We start from the raw sequence: 17,443 nt of genomic DNA, 5'->3' as shown, positions 1-17,443 counted from the left end.
ACTTGAGTGGAATATTTTCCCTTCGTTGGCGAAACAAACTGTACTACCAGCTTATTTTACTAAATTACCCAGCATTATATTCGTGTTGAGGCTTGCCAGAAACAAATGCCAAGCTCACTTGATTCATGCAGAGTCATGACAAAACAGGTCCATTTTAGTATATTCTAAGAGCATTTGATTTCAAGTAACCTCTATCCAAATAGTCAGGGCTTTGATGCAGATGCTGGCCTGTGAAACTGCATCTGATAAAAGTGAATGGTGTAGCAAAAATCACAAGGAGGATTTCATCCTCCCAACCAACATATTTGAAGACTGATTTAATGCCTCTAAAATGTATTCTGCTGTCTATTGATGTGGCGTTCATTTAGACTGATGAACAGAAGCAGTTGATTTTTGCATCATCATTTGGAAGGGTAATCAGTCAGCATCTGGACATTAGCAGTAATCAACATCCTCAGTGACTGCTGTTAGCAGACAGATGAAGTTTGTAGCCAGTTACAGGGTGATATCTTGGTGTGAATGACTGCCCATTAGGTCAGCAATTGCTTGTGGAGCTCAAATTGCAGCAAAAGCACCAACATCTTATTCCATCTACTCCCTGCTGTTGCCAGTGCCTTTTATCCGTGGTCTCCTGCGTAACGAGTAGCGTCAATCCACTGAGGACAGCGTCTTGCTAAATCTCAATGTCACATGCTCAGCCAAATGTTCTCCAATGAGCAGTGCTCTACAAACAAATTCACAAATACTACATTTACTTCAAAGAACAAATCAATATATCGAGATCTGTTTGAATAGCAGTGCTCATGAGTTAGGAATTTGGACTTTTCTTCATTTTTCAGTATTAGAAGATACCTGTTTTGCACTTACATTTAAACTTGTTGCACAATTTTCCTATAATAGTGTTTATGTATGTTTACAGTGTATAGATGAGTAAGTCTCTGCAGCAACATTGATCCAATATGTTGCTGCCAGTGGTGCTTGGGGATATGGTAATCAATATAACTATCTTTGGGAACAGAAGCCTGCCTCTAATTCTAAATAAAATCTGTAATTCTCAGTCATAACATCAAAGGTGGTCGCGGACCAGTATCAAAATAGATGTGGCTCGAGCCATAGATCAGTGTTACTTTAATGAGTAAACCTGTGAAATGTCAGAACAGCTATGTGTGCATTGGAAACCACAACAATCATGTCTTTATATATTTAATCAGTACATTTAATAACTTGTATATGATTACCTATGTTATATGGAAAAAATACAGATTTTGCAGAATTGCAGTCATTTCCTGTTCATTTGAACAGTAGACTTTACACTGTGCTTGGATTTGGCTGGGTGTCAATCTATGACAGCATTCATTTGAGCTGGGGTCAATAATTAACCTTCCGTCAGCTGTGGTTGTGTGATGGTCCATAGGAATGGAGTGAAAAATGGGTGCGCACGTGGCAACAGACTACACACTTGTCTGGAAAGATCGTGCTGCACCACATACCACAAAATCTAGGCTGCTAGTCATTACTTCTATGTTGTTCCAGAGAAAAAGGCACCTGAGTGGTTTACAAATAAGCAGGAAAATGGGGACTAAAGGACCAATTTTTTAAAATGCTAGTTCTATTTAATGAAAGAGACATAGCTCCAGCTTTACTGAAATTCAGGTTGAAGTTAAATAAGTTGGTATAGTAGCAACTCTGATCTCAAACCTCCGCTGCTTTGCAGCTGTACCCACTCATGGAGAAGGTTTTGGGAGTAAACCCCGAGGGAAAAATCCAGAGCTGGAGTCCCTAAGGCAGGTCTACACTGAGTCCTATGCCACTGGTACCAAGCTGTATTGCTTTAGACCGCTTGGAGGCAATATCCATGGCCTACTCTTGAGTGACTGAGGCCCTCACTTCATAGTAGCAATCCTGCAAACTTGAGTATGGTTCAGTGCTAATGTTTGAACTATTCAAAGTGCCAGCTTCAGCATAAGCCTTGTCTATCAGCATAGGTCACAGAAGCATGTAACAACTCTCGCAGGATGTGACTAAACACGTTGAAGAAGGAAGCAGTACATGTGGTGTATATGGATTTCAGCAAGGCATTTGATAAGGTACCCCATGCAAAGCTTATTGAGAAGGAAGGAGGCATGGGATCCAAGGGGACATTAGTGGTTGTAGACAGGTCATATTCTGCATGGAGGTCGGTGACCAGTGGTGTGCCTCAGGGATCTGTTCTGCGACCCTTACTCTGATTTTTATAAGTGACCTGGATGAAGAAGTGGAGGGATGGGTTAGTTTGCTGATGACACAAAGGTTGGAGGTGTTGTGGAGGGTTGTCAGGTTACAGCAGGACATTGATAGGATGCAAAACTGGGCTGAGAAGTGACAGGTGGAATTCAACCCAGATAAGTGTGAAGTGGTTCATTTTGGTAGGTCAAATATGATGGCAGAACCTAGTATTAATGGTAAGACTCTTGGCAGTGTGGAGGATCAGAGGGATCTTGGGGTCCAAGTCCATAGGACGCTCAAAACAGCTGCACAGGTTGACTGTGTGGTTAAGAAGACGTATGGTGTACTGGCCTTCATCAATCATGGAATTGAATTTAGGAGCCGAGAGGTAATGTTGCAGTTATTTAGGACCCTGGTCAGACCCCTCTTGGAGTACTGTGCTCAGTTCTGGTTGCCTCACTACAGGAAGGATTTAGAGACCATAGAAAGGGTGCAGAGGAGATTTACAAGGATGTTGCCTGGATTGGGGAGCATGCCTTATGGTAATAGGTTGAGTGAATTCAGCCTTTTTTCCTTGGAGCAACGGAGGATGAGAGGTGACCTGATAGAGGTGTATAAGATGGTGAGGGGCATTGATTGTGTGGATTGTCAGGGGCTTTTTCCCAGGGCTGAAATGGTTGCCACAAGAGGACACAGGTTTAAGGTGCTGGGGAGTAGGTACAAAGAAGATGCTGGGGTTAAGTTTTTTTTTACTCAAGAGTGGTGAGTGCGTGGAATGGGCTGCCAGAAACGGTGGTGGAGGCGGATACAACAGGGTCTTTTAAGAGAGTTTTAGATAGGTACATGGAACTTAGTAAAATATAGTGGTATAGGTAAACCTAGTAATTTCTACGGTAGGGATGTGTTCGGCTGAAGGGCCTGTATTGTGCTGTAGGTTTTTTGTTTCTATGTTAACCACCAGAACATTAGATGTGATACCTGATGCCTTGGCCAGAAATTATTCTGCAATTAGAGTGAATTACATCTAAGCGTTAGCGAACAGTGTTTGCAGGACTTGTGCAGAGGCACTGTTCTGTTCCATCATTAATACTGACGAGCTTCTGAATTGCTTTGAGGTCATGAAATATGCTATATAAATGCAAGCTCAAGCATGAGTAAATTTGTAAATGGTATTTGACAAGGATGCATGCGAAGTCTTCCATTAGTGATCAGGAGGTGTTTAAGACCAGAAATACTGTGCTGAGTGTGTCCAAGTTGTTCCGTTCAATACACACTATTCAACAGCTCATTAATAAACCAAAGGTAAGCCCTGCAGATGCTAGAGATCCAAAATAAAAAGAAAACTCTGGAAATCAGACTAGCTGAGTATTTCCAATACTAATTAGATTGTAACCTGTGTACCATTTCCCCCCCCCCCCCCGCCCATTAACTGAAGTCAAGTGATAATTACTAGGTTAATGGAGCACACATCATATAATAAAGTAATTTTTACATTCGCTCTACTTCTGCAAAGGAATCCTTGCTGTGCATCTGCCTAATTCCATAACTAACACATGAAACTATTACATGGCTGTTCACCTGCAGTTGCAGGTGATGATCACTATGCTATGATTGTCCAGCTGGAACCTGAAAGAAAAAAAGCACAATTCATAGTGTGAACTGTCTCGAATGTGGCGGCCACACATCCTGCATCTTGAAAATGAGGGGAGCTTAGGAGGAATTAATACTGAAAGTTTTTAACATGCCCAGATTTTCAGTGTACAGTTCAGCTTCATCTTGCTATTGAATCAATTTTCTATTAAACTTTTTTTTAACTTGCTACAAAACTAGCACTTTTCCGAGTTGACTGGTTAAGTGGTTTTCCTTTGAGTGATGCTTTCTTTCTTAAATCCCTTCCACAATTGCATGCGATGTTGTTATAACATGCAGATAATCTAGCCAGGGAAAGGGGTATACTACATAATGGAGAAATAATGGCCAGGTAATTGGAGTTTAAGTGGGGGAGCATTTTGGGAGTAGTGATCATAACTCTTTACAGGTGGCAGTGTTTAAGGATTAGACTGGACCTTGGGTGAAAGGCTAATTATAGACATTATTAGGCAGAAGCCATGGTAAGTAGCTTGAGAGCAATTATTATTGGGCAAGTCCACGTCTAACTTGGGACTTGTTTAAAAGTCAACTAGTCAGAATCTAGGACCAACATGTCCCTATGAAGAAGACAAGAATGACAAGATTGAGGAGCTTTGATCAGAGAAATCGAAATATAGTTGAAAAGAAAAGGGTCGAATATGTAGAATTCAGGAAGCTGAAACTGGACAGGGCCTTTGAAGGAAGCACTATAAAGCATTTTGTACATAAATAAAAGTGTGAGTATTAGTGAGATGGTAGAACCATTCAAAGACAAAGTAGTTTGCTTGGAGCCAGAGGAAATAGATGAGTACTTGATGTACTAAATGAGTACTTTAGATTTGTTCTTACCAAGAAGGATGTGGAAAATAGCAAGATGAGTGAGGAGTATATTGATCTTCTAAGGTACGCTGATATCAAGTAGGTATTGTGTCTCTAAGAGCATTAAGGTAGATTAGTCAAGTCCTCAGGGCCTGCTGGAATAAATCAGAGATTATAGAAAGAAGAGACAGATTGCTGGGGCCTTAACAGGATCCTTGTAATCATTTTAAGTACAGACTTGGCCCTAGAGCAATGGAAGTAGCCCATAGTGTTGCTCTGTTGAAGAAGGGCAGTAGAGTTAAACCAGAAAATGATAGGCTGATGAGCCTTCTTCAGAGGTCAGAAGGTTATTGGTGACAATTCTAGGGGATAAAATCTCTTTCATTGTGGACTTGCATAGACTTGATGGAGACAGCAGTTTTTGTGCAGAGGTGGTCATGTAAATTTTATTTGAATTTTTTGAGATGATTAAGGGTTGGATGGTTTCTGACAAGGTCTATCATGCTAGTTTGGTTCAGAAGATAATGGCACCAGTGTTCCATGGAGACTTGATGGATTGAATTCAAAATTATCTGGTGGAGGGGTATTATTCTGACTTGTGACCAGTGGTCTTCAACATATTTGGACAAATGGAGATTGATTTTATAAGCTTGCAGTCAATACAAAAATTGGTAGAGATGTGTATTGTAAAGAAGGTTGTCGAAGGATTTAAAAATGCAAACATGAGGAAATCTGCAGATGCTGGAAATTCAACACACACAAAATGCTAGTGGAATGCAGCAGGCCAGGTAGCATCTATAGGAAGAAGTACAGTTGATGTTTCGGGTCTGCATTCCACCAGCATTTTGTGTGTGCTGTGTCAAAGGATTTGGCAGGATATATGTGAGCAGAGAAATGGAAATGAGTTTAATCAGGACAAATGTGTGGTGCTGCCCTTTGAAAGGTAAAATGCAAGCAGAAAATGTAGAGTAGACGATTCACAGAAGGATTTGGAGCTGCAAGTGGATGGATTCCCCAAAACTAACAAAATATTAGTGTGTCTGTAAGGAGAAAGAAGGCAAATGGCACGGTTGGTTTCATTGGTTGGGTGTTGTGTATAAATGTTGGGAAGTTGTTTTGCAGCTATTTAAAACTAATTAAAACCACATTTGAAGAACTGTGTGCAGTTTTGGTCATCTAAATTTACAGGATGGTTGTGGAGGTTTTGAGAGGTTACAGAAGAGGATCACCAGGATGTTGGCTGGATTGGGGTATTAGCTACAAGGAAAAAATGGATGAACTTTGATTGTTTTCTCTGGAAGGTCAAGGGTGAAGAGACAACCTGATAGAAGTAAGTATATAAAATTTGTGGGAGGCAGAGTGAGGGTAGATGGTTAGGTGTCTCTTTTCCCAGATGGAAATGCCAAATAGTAGAGTGCAGGACTTTTAAAGACAAAGATTAGTTTTATTTGTCACTGTACACCAAAACAGTGAAGTGCATCATTTGCATCAAGTCAGCGAGGATTGTGCTGGGCAAGCCAACATAATCAGCCCACAACTTCCTAATGCAACCCATGTGCCTTTAGAATGTGGGAGGAAACTCCTTACAGGCAGTGGCAGGCCTTGAACCCCATTCTTTCAGTAATAGCAATGTGCTAACTATGCTTCAGTAGGACACTTTAGGGTGAGAGGAGGAGCAAGTTTCTAAAGGAAATCTTTTTTAAACGGAGTGGTAGGTACCTGGACTGCACTGCCAGCAGAAGTGGTGGAACATGATACAATAAAAGCAGGAGTTCCCAACCTGGGGTTTACAGACCCTTTGCTTAATAGTATTGGTCCATGGCATAACAAAAGGATGGGAACCCCTGTTTAAGAGGCATTTGGATGAACAGGCAGGGAATGGAGGGGATTAATTTAAACTACCATGATTTGAACAGACATTGTGGGCTGTAGGTCCTGTTATGTTGTCGTACCATTCTATGAGTCAGAAAGTTTTGGAGAGCTTATATATTCTTGCAGGGCAGGTTTGTCCAGATCTCTTCTTTTGTGAACTGAATTTGCTTAATTTGATCTAACTGGAAGGCTCAGCTTCTGTTACGTTCCCTGGCTTTTCCAACTTACTGCCCTTTTGCCTAGGTAGTGACTCAACTACCTGGTATGTGGTAAGGGGAGACCTTACCAGATTAGTGCTGCAGCTTTGATGTGTGATGAATGAAGGTGAACCACTAAAGCAGTCAGTTTCATGATGACTGACACCAGTACCAGCTCACACTGCTGCATTCATTGTGAGGAATTGGCATCATGGTAGGGGGAATGTTTAGGAACTTGAAACTGCAGGTCGAGTGGCAAGGAGGTATTGAAGAATTTAGTTTCACATTCCATCTGCACCAAACATGAGGAACACATCACATTTTCCACCCCACCCACCCAAATACTGTCTTGACCCTACTCAGTTTGGCATCAAGAACAACGGCCATAACAGGATTATCCTCCCAGACTGTCAATTCAAAGATTCAAACCAGATTTATTATCAAAGATCATATAAATTATACACCTTGAAATTTGTCGGCTTATAGGCAGTCAAAAGCAAGGGACTCAAATAACCCAATTTAAAAACAAAAAAAAATGCACAGAGAAAAAACACATTGTGCAAACAGTAAAAATAATTTATTTAATTGTTAAAACAAAATGGTTTGTGTATTGCAGACCTGTGATATGCTACTCCTCCACAATGGCACAGGAGTCTGAAACACTCCCACATCCTGGATATTCTGCTAAGGCAGGGTTATCCAGATCTCTTCTGTTGTGAACTGAATTGGGTTGATTTGATGCAGGTCCGTCTGTACGCACACAAACACAGCGATAGTTCTTTGATCCAATCTTATATAATTTGCGTGGGACACCCACCCAATTCCTTTTGATTCCTCCACTAGAAAGAGAAATATTGTATTTATTCATTTTGTTTTAGGTTGTATGGGAGCTAAAACTTGTCCTGTTCATTAGCAGTCACTCTTATCTCACTACTTCAGCCAGCTTGTTTGTCCACCCTTGTCACCCCTCTACTTTTACAGTGACCTGTATCACAAAGGCACCTGTGCTTGGTACAAACCTTGTTGCTGCAGGGTACTTTGCAGAATATTTAATAGAAGTTTCCTAAAAGTGGGTAGTCTATAATGGTGTGGTAAAGATAGCTAAATCTACGAACCCCATTTCCAGAAAAGTTGGGATATTTTCCAAAGTGCAATAAAAACAAAAATCTGTAATATGTTAATTCACGTGAACCTTTATTTAACTGACAAAAGTACAAAGAAAAGATTTTCAATAGTTTTACTGACCAACTTAATTGTATTTTGTAAATATACACAAATTTACAATTTGATGGCTGCAACACACTCAACAAAAGTTGGGACAGAGGCATGTTTACCATTGTGTTACATCACCTTTCCTTTTAATAACACTTTTTAATCGTTTTGGAACTGAGGATACTAATTGTAGTAGATTTGCAATTGGAAATTTTGTCCATTCTTGCTTGATATAAGACTTCAGCTGTTCAACAGTCCGTGATCTCCATTGTCTGATTCTCCTCTTCATGATGTGCCATACATTTTCAATAGGAGATAGATCTGGACTGGCAGCAGGCCAGTCAAGCACACGCACTCTGTGTCTACAAAGCCACGCTGTTGTAGCCCATGCAGAATGTGGTCTGGCATTGTCCTGCTAAATTAAGCATGGATGTCCCGGGAAGAGACTTCGGCTTGATGGCAACATATCTCTCTCTAAAATCCTAATATACGCCTCAGAGTCAATGGTACCTTCACATACATGCAACTCGCCCATGGTGTGGGCACTGATGCACCCCCATACCATCACAGATGCTGGCTTTTGCACCTTTCGCTGATAACAATCAGGATAGTCGTTTTCATCTTTGGCACAGAGAACTTGACGCCTGTTTTTTCTGAAAACTAGCTGAAATGTGGACTCATCTGACCACAGCACATGGTTCCACAGTCTTTCAGTCCATCTGAGATGAGCTCGGGCCCAGAGAACTTGCCAGCGTTTCTACATAGAGTTGATGTATGGCTTCTTCCTTGTGTAATACAGTTTCAAGTTGCACTTCTGGATGTAGCGACGGACTGTGTTAAGTGACAATGGTTTTCCGAAGCACTCCCGAGCCCAGGTGGCTATAATTGTCACAGTAGCATGACGGTTTCCTAGGCAGTGCTAGGAAGATCACTGAGGGCTCGAAGATCACGCACATTCAACAGTGGTTTCCGACCTTGCCTTTTACTCACTGAGATGCCTCTGAATTCTCTGAATCTTTTCACAATTTTATTTACTGTAGATGTTGAAAGACCTAAATTCACTGCAATCTTGCGTTGGGAAATGTTCCTTTTGAACTGACTAACAATTCTCTCACGAATTTTGGCACAAAGGGGTGAGCCACGACCCATCCTTGCTTGCAAAGACTGAGCCTTTGATGGACGCTACTTTTATACCCAGTCGATACCTCACTTGCTACCAATTAGCCTGCTTAATGTGGAGTCTTCCAAACCGATGTTACTTGAATATTCTGTGCACTTTTCAATCTTATTTTACCTCTGTCCCAACTTTTGTTGAGTGTGTTGCAGCCATCAAATTCTAAATTTGTGTATATTTACAAAATACAATTAAGTTGGCCAGTAAAACTATTGAAAATCTTTTCTTTGTACTTTTGTTTTTATTGCATTTTGGAAAATATCCCAACTTTTCTGGAAATGGGGTTTGTATCTGGAAACTAAGTGTTCAATGTCTATACTTCCATTTCCATTCTGCAACCTAGGCCCAGCAGAGTGCCACTGTAATTTTCATTTGGTAAGATTGCCTGATAGAACTTAAATATTGAGAAAAGTATGGTGGTGCAGCAGTTAGTGTGGCTGTGTTAACTAGTAACTCAGGTTCAATATAGACCTTGGCTGTAGACTGGAGTTTGCACATTCCCTCTGTGCCTTTGAGCTTTCCCAATATGCTCTAACTTTTTCCCCACGTCCAACAACATATTGGTGGGTTAATTGGCTACTGTGATATTACAGTATATCACACTGTAATATAGAATTAAAAGGAATTGATGGGCATGTGAGAGAATGAGTTCCAATGAAATGGGGGAATTGGACTGGTGTACTGGAAGTCTGCATGGATCAGACAGGCTGATGGTCTCCTGTAACATTATATCGCAAGTTATGGATGAAAATGGGGCAGTTTGATCTTGATCTCCTGCTTGTAGCTTAGGCCCATGCAGCAGATGATGGGATCTAATCTACTCTACCTCAAAGTTTGGTTGGCAGAGACTCTCCTGAATGGGGTTTCAGCTCTCCAGACTCCTGACATTGAAACGTTAATGAAAAGAACAGATGCCTGACCTGTGAGTTGAACACCAAACTCTGCCACCTTTGGTGGAGGTCCATTCCGAATTGCAGGGAGGAAACACCTTGTTTTCCACTTCCAACTCTGCCTTCAGTTTCCTTCCCTGCTCAGTGACCAGCTCTGCATCAATGAGCGCCCGGGTCGGTTCACCGTTGTGGTCATAATACGTTCCGACTAGTTTGCCTTAGAAGAGGGAAGAAAGAAATTGCTTCTGTTATATTGTTTGACAGATGCTCAAGATAGGCAACCCCTAGCTACGATCACCTGACTTACAGACACCACAATAATATTGAGCTCCCATAGCTCCTCCCTTCAAGAGTCTTTAACATAGAACATAGAATAGTACAACACAGTACAGGCTCTTCAGCCCACAATGTTGTGCTGACATTTAAACCTTGCTTCCATATAACCCCACACCTTAAATTCCTCCATATACCTGTCTAGTAGTCTCTTAAACTTCACTAGTGTATCTGCCTCCACCACTGACTCAGGCAGTGCATTCCATGCACCAACCATTCTCTGAGTGAAAAACCTTCCTCTAATATCCCCCTTGAACTTCCCACCCCTTACCTTAAAATCATGTCCTCTTGTACTGAGCATTGGTGTCCTGGGGAAGAGGCGCTGGCTGTCCACTCTATCTATTCTTCTTAATACCTTATACACCTCTATCATGTCTCCTCTCATCCTCCTTCTCTCCAAAGAGTAAAGCCCTAGCTCCCTTAATCTCTGATCATAATCCATACTCTCTAAACCAGGCAGCATCCTGGTAAATCTCCTCTGTACCCTTTCCAATGCTTCCACATCCTTCTTACACTGAGGCGACCAGAACTGGACACAGTACTCCAAGTGTGGCCTAACCAGAGTTTTACAGAGATGCATCATTACCTCGCGACTCTTAAACTCTATCCCTCGACTTATGAAAGCTAACACCCCATAAGCTTTCTTAACTACCCTATCTACCTGTGAGGCAACTTACAGGGATCTGTGGACATGTACCCCCAGATCCTTCTGCTCCTCCACACTACCAAGTATCCTGCCATTAACTTTATACTCTGCCTTGGAGTTTGTCCTTCCAAAGTGTACCACCTCACACTTCTCCGGGTTGAACACCATCTGCTACTTCTCAGCCCATTTCTGCATCCTATCATTGTCTCTCTGCAATCTTCGACAATCCTTAACACTATCTACAATACCACCAGCCTTTGTGTCGTCTGCAAACTTGCCAACCTACCCTTCTACCCCCACATCCAGGTTGTTAATAAAAATCACAAAAAGTAGAGGTCCCAGAACAGATCCTTGTGGGACAACACTAGTCACAACCCTCCAATCTGAATGTACTCCCTCCACCACAACCCTCTGCCTTCTGCAGGCAAGCCAATTCTGAATCCACCTGGCCAAACTTCCCTGGATCCCATGCCTTCTAAATTTCTGAATAAGCCTACCGTGTGGAACCTTGTCAAATGCCTTACTAAAATCCATGTAGATCACATCCACTGCACTACCCTCATCTATATGCCTGGTCACCTCCTCAAAGAACTCTATCAGGCTTGTTAGACACGATCTGCCCTTCATAAAGCCATGCTGACTGTCCCTGATCAGACCATGATTCTCTAAATGCCCATAGATCCTATCTCTAAGAATCTTTTCCAACAGCTTTCCCACCACAGACGTAAGGCTTACTGGTGTATAATTACCCAGACTATCCCTACTACCTTTTTTGAACAAGGGGACAACATTTGCCTCCCTCCAATCCTCCTGTACCAATCCTGTGGACAACGAGGACATAAAGATCCTAGCCAGAGGCTCAGCAATCTCTTCCCTCGCCTCGTGGAGCAGCCTGGAGGATATTATGTCAGGCCCCGGGGACTTAGCCGTCCTAATTTATTTTAACAACTCCAGCACCCCCTCTCCCTTAATATCAACATGCTCTAGAACATCAACCTCACTCATATTGTCCTCACTGTCATCAAGTTCCCTATCTTTGGTGAATACCGAAGAGAAGTATTCATTGAGGACCTCGCTCACTTCACAGCTTCCAGGCACATCTTCCCACCTTTACCTCTAATCAGTCCTACTTTCAGTTCTGTCATCTTTTTGTTCTTCACATAATTGAAGAATGCCTTGGGGTTTTCCTTTACCCTACTCGCCAAGGCCTTCTCATGCCCCCTTGTTCTCCTCAGCCCCTTCTTAAGCTCCTTTCTTGCTACCCTATGTTCCTCAATAGACCCATCTGATCCTTGCTTCCTAAACCTCATGTATGCTGACTTCTTCCACCTGACTAGATTTTCCACCTCACTTGTCACCCATGGTTCCTTCACCCTACCATTCTTTATCTTCCTCACCGGGACAAATTTATCCCTAAAATTCTGCAAGAGATCCTTAAACATCGACCACATGTCCATAGTACATTTCCCTGCAAAAACATCATCCCAGTTCACACCCGCAAGTTGTAGCCTTATAGCCTCATAATTGCCCTTCCCCAATTAAAAATGTTCCTGTCCTCTCTGATTCTATCCTTTCCCATGATAATGCTAAAGGTCAGGGAGCGGTGATCATTGTCCCCCAGATGCTCACCCACTGACAGATCTGTGACCTGATCCGGTTCATTACCTAATACTAGATCTAGTATGGCATTCCCTCTAGTCAGTCTGTCAACATACTGTGACAGGAATCCATCCTGGACACACTTAACAAACTCTGCCCCATCTAAACCCTTGGAACTAATCAGGTGCCAATCAACATTAGGGAAGTTAAAGTCACCCATGATAACAACCCTGTTATTTTTGCACCTTTCCAAAATCTGCCTCCCAATCTACTCCTCGGTCTCTCTGCTGCTTCCCAGGGGGCCTATAGAATACCCCCAGTAGAGTAACTGCTCCCTTCCCATTCCTGACTTCAACCCATACTGACTCAAAAGAGGATCTTGCTACATTACCCACCCTTTCTGTAGCTGTAATAGTATCCCTGACCAGTAATGCCACCCCTCCTCCCCTTTCTCCCACCCCTCTGTCCCTTTTAAAGCACTGAAATCCAGGAATATTGAGAATCCATTTCTACCCTGGTGCCAGCCCAGTCACTACATCATAATTCCATGTATGTATCCAGTAGTGGCCACTACATTATAATTCCATGTATGTATCCAAGCTCTCAGTTCATCACCTTTGTTCCTGATGCTTCTTGCATTGAAGTACACACACTTTAGCCCTTCTACCTTACTACCTTTACACCCTTTATTCTGCTTCTCTTTCCTGAAAGCCTCTCTATATGGTAGATCTGGCTTTACTCCATGCACTTCTTTCACTGCTCATTCACTCTGGGTCCCATCTCCCTTGCAAATTAGTTTAAACCCTCCCTTTAATATTCCTTTAAGTTAGGGATAGTCTATAACTGCTGGCCTCAAAGATGTCAATGAAGAAAGCAGGACTAGTTTTAATATTCAGTATACTGTAATATGTAAACAATTACCAGAATCTAAATATTAAGAGTCAATCCACAACTCTGACTTTCTGATCCCTACAATACCACAGTATCTAAGATCTTCTAGTCACAATAGGCAAGAAAATTGCAAAGATGCACTGACTGTTGAATGAAGAGATTTCTCATTTCCAAATGACAAACCCTTAATCTGAAATGGTTCTCACTAATTCCAAACTCCAAGCAAAGGAAACTTTCCTCTCAATACCTCTCCAGACAATCCACAACGTTTCAATGAAAGAGGGAAGGAAAACACAAGGAGAAGGCCTGTGATGAAGTGGAAAACAGGAATGGTTGAGAGATGAATAGGGATTACAAGTAACTGGCAGTGGGATGAGCAAAGAAACCCAAAGGCTTCTCTGGAGGTGCAAAATATTTATTTGAAATTGAACACAAAGAAATGTTAAGATTTGCTAATTATCAACAATTGTTGAACTCTGTGTAGAGTTCAGAAGTCTAATGTTCCCAATAAGAAGATGGGGTGCTGTTCTAGTGGTAATGAAGCTAATGCAGTTACATGAGACTGCAGTCCATGCTGTTAATCTCCCCCCCCTCCCCACTACTTGTTCTGCTTTGACCATTCACAACCATTATCTTCTCGACTTTACTTACATACACTAGGCAGCACCTCCATGAGTGAAACTAACTCAAATAAAAAGAGACAATACTGAAATACTCAGATGTTCAAGCAGTGTATGAGAAAAGGAAACATTAACTTTTCAGATCGATGCTCTTTTACCAAACAGAAGTCTTGCAGGAGGGTGATCAGCAGAGCCTGGGGTGAAACAAAAAGTAGGAAAGGCCCAAGGAAATTGAAACTGCGCAAAGTTTGTTGTAAATTATCAAAGGAATGTTTATAATCTGGAATAGGAAAGCTGAGAATGTTCATTATCCAAACTGTCGAACTTCACCAGCTAGATCATGCCCACTGAAGCCAAGTTTTGTTTGTGGAAGGTCTGTTAAAGAGAGCCAGCTGGAAGCTCAGGGTCACCCCAAACTGAAAACGGAACCCCTCTGAAACAGACTACATCAACAGCAACACATCTTCCCGGTGTAACAGAACAGCATTTTCAACCTGCATTTCTCCCAGTGGACTTGCCTTTAAAAATGTACTCTCTCTTGTAAAAGGTGAGCCACTCATGGAGAGAGAGCATTTCCGTGGGTGAGAGTCCCGACACATCATCTATGAGACCAGGCTCAGTGAAATCTCCGCTCACAAATGCTCTACAGGCATCTCGACCTGTCAGAAACAATAGAACAAGTTCAGTGTGAGAAACAGCCCTCTTGCCCACTGATTATTAAAGTTAAAATTGAGTTTATTGGCTGGTGCACAAGTATATGTCCAATGAAAAACTTGCAGCTGATCACAGGTCTATGCAGCAGCATACAAGTAGCATTCACTAGAAAAACATTAATTAAACATAAATTATACACAATTTTTGCAATGAAGCGGTCCCCCAATCTGCGTCGGGTCTCACTGATGTAGAGGAGGGAGCACCGGATGCAATAGATTACCCCAACAGACTCACAAGTGAAGTGTTGCCTCACCTGGAAGGACTGTCTGGAGCCCGGAATGGTGGTAAGGGGGGAGGTGTTGGGACAGGTGTAGCACTTACGCTTGCAGGGATAAGTGCCAGGTGGGAGTTCTGTGGGGAGGGACGTGTGGACCAGGTAGTCATGGAGGGAACGATCCCTGCGAAAAGCTGAGAGGGGTAGGGAGGGAAAGATGTGCTTAGTGGTGGGGTCGTGTTGAAGGTGGCGGAAGTTGCGGAGGATAATATGCTGGATCCAGAGGCTGGTGGGGTGGTAGGTGAGGACAAGGGGAACATTGTCCCTGTTGTGGTGATGGGAGGATGGGGTGAGGCTGAAGTGTGGTAAATGGAGGAGATGCGGGTGAGGGCATCATTGATGACGGCAGAAGGGAAACCACGATCCTGAAAGAAAGAGGACATTTGAGAAGTCCTGGAACAGAAAGCCTCATCCTGGGAGACGGAGGAACTGGGAATAGGGAATAGCATTTTTGCATTGGGCAGGGTGGGAAGAGGTATAATCAAGGTAGTTATGGGAGTCAATGGGTTTATAGAAGATGTCAGTGGACAGTCTGTTTCCAGAGATGGGGACCGAGAGTTTGAGAAAGGGGAGAGAAGTGTCCAAGATGGACCAAGTAAATTTAAGGGCTGGGTGAAAGTTAGAAGCAAAATTGATGAAATTGACGAGCTCAGCATGGGTGCAGGAAGCAGCACTAATGTAGCCGTCAATGTAGCGGAGGAGAAGTTGGGGAGTGGTGCCAGTATAGATTTGGAGCATAGACTGTTCCACATAACCCTCAGTGGCAGGCATAGCTGGGGCCCATGCGAGTACCCATGACTACGCCCTTGATCTGGAGAAAGTGGGAAGAACCAAAGGAGAAGTTATTGAGAGTTAGAACAAGCTCTGCCAGCCGGAGGAGTGTGGTGGTGCTGGGGAACTGGTTGGGTCTGTTATCCAAAAAGTAGCGAGGGCTTTGAGGCCTCCTTGATGGGGGATGGAGGTGTATAAGGATCCATGGTAAAAGTGAAGCGGTCGGGGCCGGGGTATTGGAAGTTATTGACGAGGTGAAGGGCATGGGTGTATCCTGGATGTAGGTGGGGAGAGTCTAAACTATGGGGGATAAAATGGAGTCCAAATAGGCAGACACAAGTTCGGTGCGGCAGGAGCAGGCTGAGACTATGGGTCTGCCGGGACAGTCAGGCTCGTGGATCTTGGGAAGGAGGTAAAACTGAGCTGTGCGGGGTGTGGGAATTGTGAGTTTTTTGCCTGAGGGAGGAAGGTGGCTGGAGTTGATAAGGGTGGAGATCGCGTGAGAATCATTAAATTGTGTTTCTCTATTTGTCAATCTTTCTCCCAAATGATGGTGCCACGCCGGAGGAGACTCGGATCGTAACGTGATACCTGACTGGCCTTTTAACAAACGGGTGGGTTAAAACGCAGCCAGCATAACTTAGCAACAACAGGCACCCGGGGAGGATGGTCCGAAAGGTGGACTGTCCATTTCCCACCATAGATGCTACCTGACCCGCCGAGTTCCTCCAGCACGTTGTGTGTATTGCAACAACCCCTGGCGTGTGACTGGGGCAACACGGATCGTACCAGCGCCCGGTAAACACGCTCCCATGTCCCACCGATCTCTCGTTCCCCACCAAGCCTACACTCCCATCCCCTCCGCCCACCTGTGAAGAAGTGATAGGAGCCTCCCGGGCCGTAGTGCCTCCTCCCTCGGTCCACGTCGAACACCTGGCCCAGGACAGCCAGGTACAGCCCGGGACTGCCCTTCCCGCCGGTGTAGCGGCTCAGCTCGGCCTTACTGAAGATTCGGGAGGTCGAGACATTGTTCACTGGGCCAAACCACCCCGCCAAACCACAGCTCAACAGCCTCCAGACATCGGAGGGTATCAGCAGGGCGGCGGCGGCGGCCGCGCACAACACCAGCGTCTGGGGCATCGGCACCGGAGTTCCGGGTTCCCGTGTTGCTGTGAGGAAGAGCGCCGCCTCGGCTTAAAGCGCCAGCGTCGGGACGGCAGGCTCGCACTCAGAAAACCGGCCGCCCGTGCTGCCTTCTTTTAAGGGAACACAGCCCCGGTGGACAATGCGAGGCGACAGGGACGAAACTCAGGAATACAATCTCTTTCTGGTGGGAAACACTGACGCAGTTCCCTCTTAAAGTTCAGTAACCCCGCTCTCTGCTAAAGCGTCAGTTCTGAAGGACAGCTCCTCTTCAGAATTACAGCTCAGACTGTGATTTTCATGATGAATACAACACCGAGAAAAAAAGATAGTTTAGGGACCATGCCTCTTGTGAAAATGGCAGACACTCCCTTAACGTGACAATTCAGTGACTCCTGTCACTTCAGAACATCAAACACAAGGTTCGCTCTTAAAGACTGCTTCATTGTAGCGT

The 17,443-nt window shown here is 43.6% G+C and overlaps 1 protein-coding gene across 2 annotated transcripts; it reads right to left on the bottom strand.

Annotated features, from left to right (window-relative positions):
* Positions 1–136: 136 nt before the first annotated feature.
* On the bottom strand, positions 137–17,439 carry LOC132395838 (neuferricin). 2 transcript variants are annotated; one of them, XM_059972946.1, is made up of 5 exons: positions 16,716–17,439; positions 14,606–14,746; positions 10,029–10,215; positions 7,341–7,561; positions 137–3,831 (listed from the first exon to the last, which is right to left on the bottom strand). In XM_059972946.1, exons 1-4 carry the CDS (start codon positions 16,984–16,986, stop codon positions 7,351–7,353), a joined length of 810 nt encoding a protein of 269 aa, XP_059828929.1. In that variant the 5' UTR covers positions 16,987–17,439; the 3' UTR covers positions 137–3,831; positions 7,341–7,350. The 2 variants fall into 2 exon arrangements, with proteins under 2 accessions (XP_059828929.1, XP_059828928.1); XM_059972945.1 differs by lacking the exon at positions 137–3,831 and having other exon boundaries at positions 7,285–7,561; positions 16,716–17,436.
* Positions 17,440–17,443: the final 4 nt, after the last annotated feature.

The sequence above is a fragment of the Hypanus sabinus genome, chromosome 6, assembly GCF_030144855.1.
Source record: "Hypanus sabinus isolate sHypSab1 chromosome 6, sHypSab1.hap1, whole genome shotgun sequence".
Taxonomy (NCBI): domain Eukaryota; kingdom Metazoa; phylum Chordata; class Chondrichthyes; order Myliobatiformes; family Dasyatidae; genus Hypanus; species Hypanus sabinus.
Note: the sequence above shows the minus strand (reverse complement) of the source record. Positions and strands in the feature narration are given on the sequence as shown.

What these genes read in the sequence shown, in the direction of transcription:
- LOC132395838 (XM_059972946.1), bottom strand. Translation starts at nt 16,986, where the DNA reads ATGCCCCAGACGCTGGTGTTGTGCGCGGCCGCCGCCGCCGCCCTGCTG. An exon ending in CTCCTATCACTTCTTCACAG is followed by an intron (nt 14,747 to 16,715) that starts GTGGGCGGAGGG and finishes TGTTTCTGACAG; the next exon opens with GTCGAGATGCCTGTAGAGCA. An exon ending in GTTTGGTGTTCAACTCACAG is followed by an intron (nt 7,562 to 10,028) that starts GTCAGGCATCTG and finishes TTCTCTTTCTAG; the next exon opens with TGGAGGAATCAAAAGGAATT.